The sequence below is a fragment of the Sinocyclocheilus rhinocerous genome, unplaced genomic scaffold, assembly GCF_001515625.1.
Source record: "Sinocyclocheilus rhinocerous isolate Xijiao unplaced genomic scaffold, SAMN03320098_v1.1 scaffold85, whole genome shotgun sequence".
Taxonomy (NCBI): Eukaryota; Metazoa; Chordata; class Actinopteri; order Cypriniformes; family Cyprinidae; genus Sinocyclocheilus; species Sinocyclocheilus rhinocerous.
This window is the reverse complement of record NW_015649998.1, coordinates 1,285,458-1,297,250: the sequence shown is the minus strand read 5'-3', so window position 1 is coordinate 1,297,250 and position 11,793 is coordinate 1,285,458. Positions and strand designations below refer to the sequence as shown.

The following is an 11,793-nucleotide window of genomic DNA, read 5'->3' as shown; positions in this document are numbered from 1 at the left end:
CAGTGTTTATTTAAACCTCAAATGGTTTTAGCATTGCAAAACATAAAATGCACCAACCATGTTTTTAAATAAAAAGAACGCTGAAAGAACCAAACACAAAAAAATTAAAAACATTTAGCAACAGCAGCAACACACAAACATCACTTTTTTGCTGAATTTGATTTTTTTTTTTTTTTTGAGACTTTATTTCGAACATGTAAAATAAATACAACTAGATAAAAAAGTTCGTCAAGACAAACTTTAAGTTGGCTTGAAAAAGCCGGACCAGAAAGTTTAAAAAAGTTTGAAAAGTTTAAAAAGTTTAAGAAGTTAAAAAGTTTAAAGTTTGATGTTGTTAGATAAAATAAAATAAAATATGTTGTAAAATAAATACAATAAAACAAAACAAAAACAATACAACACAATACTTAAATTATATAAATTATACATGTCCAAAAAATATTGCAATTCTATAAAGAATTGCTCTTTGTTACACTTGGCCGCTCACAACTTTTTCTTTTTATTACATCAGACTGTAAATCTCCTGTATTAAACCCGTACTACTTAATAGAATGAACATCATGATTAGCGGTGAGGAATTGTATCAGTATGTCACGTCAATATTGCTTCCAGTGTATTAGTCAAACATACAGTATACAACAGAAGTGAGTACACCCATATAGCATCACTTTAAATCACATGATACAACACTATTCAAGTTGAAAAGTATAGTATGTATAGTACAGATCAGGCTAAATTGTAATGTAGACACATGCATTTTCTGTAAAGCTGCTTTGAGAAGTTAGAGTACACACTCTAAATGAGGGCATAAAGTGCAAAGGCAGCAGCAGTGCACTGACCCTAGACTTGGTTGACATCACCTCTCTTCAAAGACAATCAAAACATCCAGTGGGTTCCCTCGTGACATTTCCTCTTCCTCCTCAGCAGCAATGATGGGGACTGCTGCCTTCTGCACCTGCTCAGGCTCCTTTTTCTAAATGCATTAAAAAAGTGTTAGTATATGTCACAACAAATCATAAAATTAACCCTTGTGTGGAAAGACATATTTAAATTTAAATAAATGAAAATAAAGGTGAGAAGGATCAGAGTAGTGTTTATTCAGTAGGACCTGTGCCCATTTAAAACCCTGTAGTACTTTTCAAAAACTTGTAGTAATTTTCACAACATGTCTTCCAGAGCTGTCCGTCAACTGGATTTAATTGGGAAAAACTTTCAGGGGTGTTTCAGCTGAATGTTCTTGAGTTTGAATAGAATTATTAATTACTGCTTTTGCTGTATTTTGGATCAAATAAATGCAGGCTTGGTAAGCAGAAGAGACTTCTTTAAAACATTAAAAGTCTTACTGTTCAAAAACTCTTAAATGGTAGTGTGTGTGTATATATATATATATATATATATATATAATTATTATTTTATTTTTTTTGTTATTACTGTATATCTCACAAATTCAATACCTTTTAGTATGGATCAGTGAAATTTTCACACACTGCACAGAGGAATCTCTCTTACTGCTGTTTTTCTGGTATTCCCAGTAGACGTGGCGGTGGTAAGTTGATGTAAATGCTCTCTGACTGGCATGCTGAAGGCTTGTCTTTGTATGAGAGCACACACTCCTCACCCAACTGATGACACTATCCCTCACCCTTCCAGAAGGACTCATTTATTGACAGCATTTTTATTTCCTTTTATATGATTAAGCCTTCTCCTCACATGTTTTAAAATCCAGTATTATGTAGGGTGTAAATATGGAAAAAAGTGTCATTTCAATGCCACGAGTGCCTCCAACTGTATATTAGTAGTAGTAGTGTACAATAAAAATACATTTAATTTATAATTAAATAACTTTTTTTCCCAGCCTGGTTCCCACAAATCTTGTGTAAACTGTAACCAATCTATAGCAGGAGTAAATCCATGCCACAGTTCTATTGTAAGCTCCCATGTGTTTGATATCAGTCCCTACATTAATAGATTTGAAATAATGTCTCTCTGTTTGTTTCTCTTGCCTTTCATCTGTTATTTTATCTGTGGGACAGGGAAAGTGGTGTATATGTCAGAACGTGGTGTCATTTTATCGTAGGGAATCCCTCTCTTGAACCTCTCAGTGGAGAACAACAACAATGATTTACTGAGGAGTCATACCCTCAGATGTTGCAAGCCGCATCCTAAGATTTTTACCTCTATTTTTAAATGTTTTCTTCTTGCAGCTTGAATGTACTACTATAATATTTTGCCTAGTAATGAATAATTGATGCCTTTGCTTATATTTTAAGTTAAATACGTTTTTATTAATGCTAAAACGTACAATTTAGACGTATTTCAATGTTTAAAACTTACAAATCGCTACGTATTTTTAGCTAAAAAACGTAAAAATATTTACGTATCTTTTATATCATCAAGATATTCGTATCAATGCATTTTTATCATTTTATCAATAAGCGATTTAGATTTTTAGACCCCTTAAGTTACCCCCAAACCTAAACCTACCCATTTTATAGCGAATATGCATTTTTATCATTTTATTAATACGCAATTTAGATTTTTAGACCCCTTAACCTACCCCCAAACCATCCTACCCATTTTATAGCGAATATAAAAGGATATAAAACGCAAATGACCGAAATACGCAGGAAAATAAAAATTTTAGTAACAATATAGCATCAAAATATTTTTATAGTCTCTAATCCCACTCCTACTTATAAACCTAAACATTTCTGTACAGTATAAGAAAAACATGACAGACAGATGCCATTACAATCATTTATTTATTGCAAAAAATACGTCAGTTTTGTACGTTTAAATGCTGAAAATACGTAAGTATTTGTACGTTTAGAGGCTGAAAACACGTCAGTATTGTACGTTTTAGTGCCTGTAAAAACGTACGTAAATGTACGTTTTATAGAACCACATTTTACGTAAAATACATACGAATTATCATGAGATCACGTTGGACAGAATTAGCCTTTGTACAGAACAATAGTTTCCTACACATACATGATGGATCCTGGTGTATTAGATAACTACATACTTCAGAGTGAAGACACTAGTTTGTAGCCTGAGGATCAGACAGGCATTCAGATGAGTCTTTTTGCCCAGTCTTAAAACTGCTTAAAAAGCAGATATGAACACAGTAAAGGTCAACTGTTTATTATTTGCTTTATTTTTGGAAAATCTGTCTTGTGAAACCAAGCATCTATTAGTGTAGTAAATAGTGAATTGATGACTGTGTGCTGTAGCAAAGTTTGATTAATGGACTGTGATGATACAGTACATGATTTTGTATATTAATTCATAACTAAACATTGTGGCTGTGATGGAAATGTCTCTGTGCGGAGATGTTGATAATGATATTGTATGGAAAATAGTTGCACATGATTTATATCCTCAAGAAAACTTTATCCAACAACACAATTGGCCCCACCCACAGGTATTTGAGATTTGGAGATCCTTAGCATAATCTCTAGCAAAGCCTAAGATTTAGTATGTATATTTGTGTACTGTTGTGAAAAAGCTACCAGCTACTTTATAGAATAATTAGCAAAGATATTCTGCCTAGTTACACAGGCTATTTGGCAAAAGTTGTTTGTTTATTTATTTATTTATTTGAATTCATAATTTTTTATAGTTTTATGAACCTTTAATTGTTTTAAGTGTGTGAAAAGTGTTTATTCACCATGTTGATAAAAAAAACCATAAAAACTGTAATATTATGAAATATTATTAAAAACTGTTCTCTATTTTAATAATTTTTAAAATGTAATTTATTCCTGTGATGAAAAGGCTCAATTTTCAGCAGCCAGTCTTCAGTGTCTCATGATCCTTCAGAATTATGAGAGAATTATGAGAGTTATGATTTTTTATATTTTTGTGAAAATATTTTTTTCAGGATAGATGAATAGAAAGTTCAAAAGAACAGCAATTTTAATGCACCCTTTCTGTATAAAAGTATTAATTTTGCCACATGCATTACTTTTCAACCCAAAATGATTTTTCTTTCATCATTTATTCACACTGTTTCACACTTGTATGACTTTCTTTCTTCTATAGAACACACATAAAAATAGGTTTTATTGGTGAATATCTTATAAAAACTAAAGGAAAAAATTGGTTTCAAAAGAAGAAAAAGTCATACAGGTTTGGAACAACATGAGGGTGAGTAAATGATAACAGAATGTTCATTTTTGGGTGAACTATCCCTTTAAAAGTTGGCTACGGATTGTGTTAACTCTACCCAACACTGACTGGGATATCAAGCATTTTTAATTCTAATTAGCATCTACACTTTTGATGTGTAGGGTATAATGTATTGTGAGAAAGGGTTGCATCCATCAGTGTCATTTATAAAACAAAAGCCTTACAGAAAGGAATGGAGGGAGAAAGGAGGACAATAAGAACCAGGAGGAAGGACAGTGGTGCAAAGAATGGAAGACAGAGAGAGGGGGAATCACAGACATTAGTAATCATAAAGAAGGTGTCCCTGTCATGTCATCCCCCCTCATCTCGTTAGCTAATGAACTCCACTTACACGCTCTCTTGCACAGCCTCTGCTTTCACAGATCTCCTGGCACACTCTGAAGTCAGCCTCAGGGGCCTAAGCCCATTCTAACATATGTTTGTAAGTGAATTACTTCTTATTACATCAACAGGTTGTGCGCATTGTAGGGGACAGCATGTCAGGTCTTCATTTTACCCATGAGTACCTAATATAGCAGTTCAGCAGACACATCTGGATTTCAACCAGGTTCAGCTCTGGCTCAGGGGACAAATAAGGTCCATAAATTTCGTGATTTCAGCCCTTTTAAAATTAACTGAGTCTCAGCGGCGGCCCAAATATAAGGCCTATCATGCCAATGCTTTAGTTTGATTGAATTTCTATACTGTGAATCACTGAGGTCATATAGTATAGCTCTACGAGCTGATGTCGAGTGGACTACTGAGACTCTGGCGGTGTAATGGAAATCTATAGTCAGACCAGACTGCCTCACGGAGATGGCCACACAGCGTCTTCGTGGTAGACAGGCTTGAAAAATGTAGGCCGAAGGCAGCTTGTTTGCAATCCAACTTTGACGCTTCTATAAATATCACTCAGACAACAGAAAATCTATTTGCTGAAGGCCACAGTCTTTGGATTTCTGTTTCTGACCTTGACACTTTTGACCCTTTAGGGAAAACAGAGCGTGTGAGCTCTGATACGAAATCTAGGGTGAGTCTGAACGGCATTTTGGAGTCCTTCAAGGACACTACGAGAAGGGGACACAACCTGAAGGGTTGTTCCAGAACAAAAGTGAGCAGCTGAATACTTTCACAAAAGGCCCTTTTACAAGGCTGTTAGCTAAGGGCACATGTGATGGTCACTTTGAGGAAGTTATTTTGTCATTTATGATCACATGGTCCTAAGTGAATCACGTGTGTCCATATTTTTTTTTTGCTTTACCCAGTGCCGCATGCATGAAGAGAGAGTGCACAAATCTAAATAAATATGAAAACACAAATAGGCAATATTTGACATTTGAATAAATAAATAAAAATGCCATAGTAAAAAAGTAATATATTTAAAATTCATTTATTTCATACTAAGTATAGTTCAAATAGCATATTTACTGACATATCGCTCAAGACTTACTGATATAAAAATGTTTAATTCAACTTTATTTGGACTACTACTTGTGCACAATGCACATTTCTTAATATTGAGCCTAAAATCTGTAGTCACTATTGATGAGAATTGTATGATATTTGAATAATATCACTCTTTAAATGGAAGATATTTAAAGTGTACTTGAAGTATACTTGCAATAGTTCCACTTTAGCAAAAATCAAATATACTTCAGTGTATCTTTAGTCAGACTACAGCACTACTTCCGCACAATTAAAGTGCATTAAGTATAAAATTAGTTGTTCCAATTTTGCAGACTTTAAGTATTGTAAGTATTTTTTTTATTTTACATTTATTTTATATTTATTAAATTAATTTTTTTTCTTTAAACAATAATGAAAAATTGTAATGTAAATATATATTTTTTTTTTTTTGCCTGATAAAATTAACTACTAGCCTAATTATTCTTTTTTTACTTTTCCACAGGACTACACACTTACCATGTATTTCCAGCAGTACTGGAGGGACAAGCGACTCGCATATTCTGGGATCCCTCTCAATCTCACCCTTGACAACCGGGTAGCCGACCAGCTTTGGGTTCCTGACACGTATTTCCTAAATGACAAGAAGTCTTTTGTCCACGGTGTCACAGTGAAGAACCGCATGATCCGCCTGCACCCGGATGGCACAGTTCTTTATGGATTAAGGTGAGAACTGATCCCATATCTAGAGCCATCAACCAGTATTGCTTGTTTTGCATTTTCATTTTCACCTGTTTAATTTTTCATTTCATTTTTACCTGTTTTTGATGATTAATCAGCTTTGGATCACTATTAGATATACAGTAATATGTCAAATAACCATACAAACATCTTAAATGACAATAAAATACTTTAAATATATACTTTTAAATTTTTTTTATGTGATAAATTTAATAATTTATTATTATGTGATAATAAACTGATCCCATATCTAGAGCCATCAACCAGTATTGCTTGTTTTGCATTTTCATTTTCACCTGTTTAATTTTTCATTTCATTTTTACCTGTTTTTGATGATTAATCAGCTTTGGATCACTATTAGATATACAGTAATATGTCAAATAAACATACAAACATCTTAAATTACAATAAAATACTTTAAATATATACTTTAAAAAAATTTTTATGTGATAAATTTAATAATTTATTATTATGTGATAATAGTTTAATAAATGGTAAATTAATGTATTCTTTCCTTACAATGGAGATTCTTTTTTTTTTTTCTAAAATCTACCTTTCACACAATTTGTTTGTATTTGACATTTCAACTGTGGGAAGAGTCTGATAGTACGCAGCTTCAGTGGACGCACATCGTGAGAGCGTGCCCTATTTTGGTCAGTGCACTCGCCTACTAAATTGCACAAGTGTTAATGTGTGCCTTTATCTTGTTAAACCCCTTTAGTGTTATCAGACACTGATCCTAAATGAGCTGCTTTGCTCGTTCCCATGCGGAAGAGCATGGGTATGCCTTCATCCTCTGTACCAGCTGGAGTGCTCTATGAGCCAGTTACCGTAGCCTAATTTAGCCTTTCGTTTTGTTCCAAATTAGATCCTGTGGACTAATGCAGCCATATGCTAATGTATGGGTCTTGCTTATAAAATTTATTGAACCAATTCCGTCTTTTTATGATTTATCTCCTTTCGCTCGAATGGAACATCAGCAATCCATTGAACATTATTTTACAGTTCATCTAGGGAGTTCCCTGGTCATATAACACACACTGTAGTTTGACGAAGTGATAGTGAGGATAGAGGGCTTTTATTTGTTTGCCTGAGCTGGACACCATTAAAGAAAGAAGAGCCTGCATATTTATGGTAAGGCATTTGAGTATGCGCTCATTAAAGCAGCTCTGAAGATGGAATGAAGACACTGAGTTTCCTCCTTAATTTACCCACTCTAGGAAGGAAGGACCACAGAAACATAGTAACGACCCACTTCAAACCAATATTATATGGTTTGAGTGTGTAATACAAAGATAAAAACATTAAATAAAAGACTGCTTTAGTATGTTGATACTTGAAAATATAACTGGAGGGATAAAAAACAAGTAAACAATTTATTTGAATTTCAACCCTTAAATGACCTGTCCAGTTTTTTATGTGTAAAGGCACAATCAAATTAGTGAAACTTCTTTGAAATTTCACAAGGTAAAAAGGTACATTGTCCATTATCAGTAGTATAGCGATGCATAAACCACAGTTTAATGTGCAGTCACATTGGCGAAATTTCGCAGACAAAACAGGTCCATTGTCTCTAGTCAATGGACCTGTTTTCTCCCAAGAAAATCAGGTCCATTGACATTGACTGTGTCAGACTCTGTTCCGTGTTTTGCTCCCCACGTGTTCCTTGACCTAGTTTTCCCTCATGTGCAATTATTGTTTCATTAGTTCCAGGTGTGTCTCATCATCTCCTCGTCATGTGTATTTAAAGTGTTCCCTGTTCTAAGTTTTGTCGTCCAGTATTGTATATGTCTACCTCCCCTGCTACGTGTGTTTTCCTGGTTTCCTTGATGTTATTAAAGTTTCCTTGTTGCTGTACTCCACGTCTCCTCGTTCCTCGCTCCGCGCTCCCTCACAGTAGTGAACGTGACAGAATACCGGACCACAACAGAAAATAAGCGGCGCCCCTTCTCCCCATTTTGTTTTCGTTTTGAAAGTCTTTTGTTTTTCTGTTTGTTTCTTCCCGCGGCATGGAAATCTCTACTCGTTTTTTTGCCCTAGCCCACAGAGATCTCCCCTTCGTGGAGTATGCGTGGGAGTTCAGCAAGATCACCGCTAGAAGCTCGAACTCCAGAACTCTCTGTTCTGGAGCGGGGCCAATTGCTATCACCCCGTGGACATCCCAGACACCACAGGACTGAGCTGGAGGGAGGGGATCCTCCGGTGTCTGGAGAGCGTCCAGCCCTGATCCAGAACCAGCCCGCCGTCAAGCCCGCCGGCCGTTTCTCAGTCAAGCCCGCCGGCCGCTCCAGTATTAAGTCCGCCGACCACGCCTTTCACCCCGAACATAACTAGGAATCTAAGGAGGAAAAGGCGGTTGGTTCTAGTCCCTAGGCTCGCTCCAGTGTTGGCTCCAGGCCCAGAGCTCGCTCCAGTGTCGGCTCTAGCCCCAGAGCTCACTCCAATGTCGGCTCCAGCCCCAGAGCTCGCTCCAGTGTCGGCTCCAGTTCCTGAGTTTAGCCCACAGAGGGCTCCTGTCCCCGAGTTTAGCCCAGAGAGGGTTCCTGTCCCCGAGTTTAGGGTTGTACTGTCAGACACTGTTCCGTGTTTTGCTCCCCACGTGTTCCTTGACCTAGTTTTCCCTCATGTGCAATTATTGTTTCATTAGTTCCAGGTGTGTCTCGTCATCCCCTCGTCATGTGTATTTAAAGTGTTCCCTGTTCTAAGTTTGGTCGTCCGGTATTGTATATGTCTACCTCCCCAGCTACGTGTGATTTCCTGGTTCCCTTGATGTTATTAAAGTTTCCTTGTTGATGTACTCCACGTCTCCTCATTCCTCGCTCCACGCTCCCTCACAGTAGTGAACGTGACAGACTGAGCCTGGTTTCTCTCAAGGTTTTTTTCTCCATTTCTGTCACCAATGGAGTTTTGGTTCCTCGCCACTGTCGCCTTTTGATTGCTTAGTTGGGGATGCTAAATTTCTGGCAATATTGTCGGCTTGATTGCACAGACACTATTGGAAGAGAACTGAACTTGATGATGACATCAATTGAAAAATGTGTTTGTAATTTTCCTCTTGCATTATTAATAAACTGCTTTGACACAATCTGTATTGTAAAAAGCGCTATATAAATAAAGGTGACTTGACTGGTCAATACAGTGAATTGTTGTAACCAGTTGTGAAATCTATGTGGGTAAATGTTTCAACTCCATGCAAACTTCCCAATGACGTGGATTCCTATTGAAATGGCTGGATTTTGTCTACAAAAATTCATGGAATAACAGTAAAAGTGACCACATTTAAGTAATGATGTTTTTCCAGGGCTGTAGCTTAACATTACAGAGCCTGGGACAAAAAATGAATGCAAGAAATTTGAAACCATTATAACCTACTAGTACCCCCTTGTTTGAAGTCCTGCCACAGTGGACTTTATGCCGCTTTTCCACTGCATGGTACGGCACGGAACGGCTCGGTACGGTTCCCTTTTGGGGGGGTTTCCACTGGGGACAGTACCTGGTACCTGGTACTTTTTTTAGTTCCAAGTGAACCGCACCGTTACAAAAACGTGACGTGTAAACTCTGCTGATCACGGATTGGCCGGAGAGAATCGTCAATACCTGCGTCACTGAACTTGCGCCACAAACACAACAGAAACGCTAGATTTAAATCAGCACAGCCAGCGAAGGATCGAATGCAACTGTTTTGAACGAGCGCACCTTTGTTTAACAACCAAAAAGTGGCTGTTTCGTTGTCTGTTGAGGAAGTACAGACATTCCTCTCGTTGATAGCAGAGGAGGGGATCCAGCGAGAGCTTGATGGGGCGACGCGGAATGAAAAAGTTTTTCAGGAGTCGCAGCAGTAGAGGCGGCGCAACTATAACGACGTGAATAATCCCGCCCACTCTAAAGCGATACTAAACTGCAGTGGGAACGCAAACCGAGCCGAGCCGTGCCGAGCCAAGTCGTACCATGCCGTGGAAAAGCGCCATTAGTGAGCCCCACTTGGTTGTACCCCTGACCACAGCCCTGCATTCGTCCAGATAAGATTAGAAGGATTGAACATAATCTTCCACTTACGATAGGCTTACTTCAACTGTTACCAGGAAGAGAAATCGATTCCTGGATGGTATCATTACCTGGATGAGAAACCAAACCTAGCTTTAAATTTTCATTGATATTGACTCGCGAAGAACATTTGTCATCACATTTTAGACTAAGCTCACACTTGTAGCAAAGTGACATGATGAATTGGACGAAATGAGATGTGGGCTTTCCTTGAGCTTTTTTGGAGCAAAAACTGCATTTTCATATATTCAAATCTGTACTATTTGTTCATGTCCACTCATCCATATGCATGCTCTGTGCTATATTTGGTTCAAAAGCCTTTTGAGGGGCAAGGGGAGGGCATATTTGAATATGCTCCATCTTGCTCATCTTGTTCACAATGAGACACACAAAAGTTTTGCAGTGTTGTTTAGCAAGTGCAGTACCTGCTGTATGTATAGATTTGTGGCTTTGATTTTTCTGTGACCTATGTGTGCGTTTCTGTGTTTCTAGAATCACCACCACTGCCGCTTGCATGATGGATCTGAGAAGGTATCCATTAGATGAGCAGAACTGCACTCTGGAGATAGAGAGTTGTAAGTGTTCTCTCTCACACCCTGCTGCAAAGACCAGCATATATTTCCATGCTGTTTCAAGCTGGTTTATACTGGTCAGTGCTAGTTTGGTGCTTTTCTCACTGGTGAAGCAGCAAAAATAAAATGTTTAGTATTACTGAATAGAATGTGTTATCTTTCTGAAATGCTGCTTAAAATAGTAATAATTATTGATTACGCTTTGACAATTCAACTTTATTATTCAACAGAAAATATGATATTACCATATCCATTTAGCATATACATTACCTTTTGGGGTCAGTATGATTTTTTTTTTTTTATGTTTACAAAATAAGTCTCTTTGCTCACCAAGGCTGCAAAAATGCAGTCAAAACAGTAATGTTGTGACATATTTTTACAATTTAAAATAAGTTTTCTATTTTAACATATTTTGAAATGGAATTTATTCCTGTGATGGTAAAGCTGAATTTTCAGCAGCCATTATTCCAGTATTCAGTGTCACATGATCCTTCAGAAATCATTCTGACATGCTGATGTGCTTCTCAAGAAACATTAGTTATTATTATTAATGTTGAAAACAGTTGTGCTTCGCAATATTTTTAAGGAAACCATTTTTTTCAGGATACTGTGATAAACAGAAAGTTTAAAAGAATAGCATTTTATTTAAAAATAGAAATATTTGTAATGTTATAAATGTCTTTACTGTCACTTTTGATTAATTTAATGGACTTTCCAAGAAAAAAATTTACTGACCCTAAACATTTGAATGGTAATGTTGCTCAAAATTAAACCTTTTGTGGTGATTATGAGGTACCTTTTGCTGGATATGTCATCTTAGTAGGCTGATTGTTTTGAACTGAATGCGTAATGGAATTTTAGC

General features: G+C 36.7%; 1 protein-coding gene across 4 annotated transcripts in view; it reads left to right on the top strand.

The window, feature by feature from the left end:
* LOC107711086 (gamma-aminobutyric acid receptor subunit beta-3-like) overlaps window positions 1-11,793 on the top strand; it is a 76,365-nt gene that overhangs the window by 46,757 nt on the left and 17,815 nt on the right. For all 4 annotated transcript variants that reach the window (XM_016516011.1, XM_016516012.1, XM_016516010.1 and 1 more), the window contains 2 exons: window positions 6,080-6,300; window positions 10,852-10,934. In XM_016516011.1, the coding sequence (XP_016371497.1) occupies window positions 6,080-6,300; window positions 10,852-10,934 (304 nt within the window). The remainder of the gene's footprint in view (window positions 1-6,079; window positions 6,301-10,851; window positions 10,935-11,793) is intronic.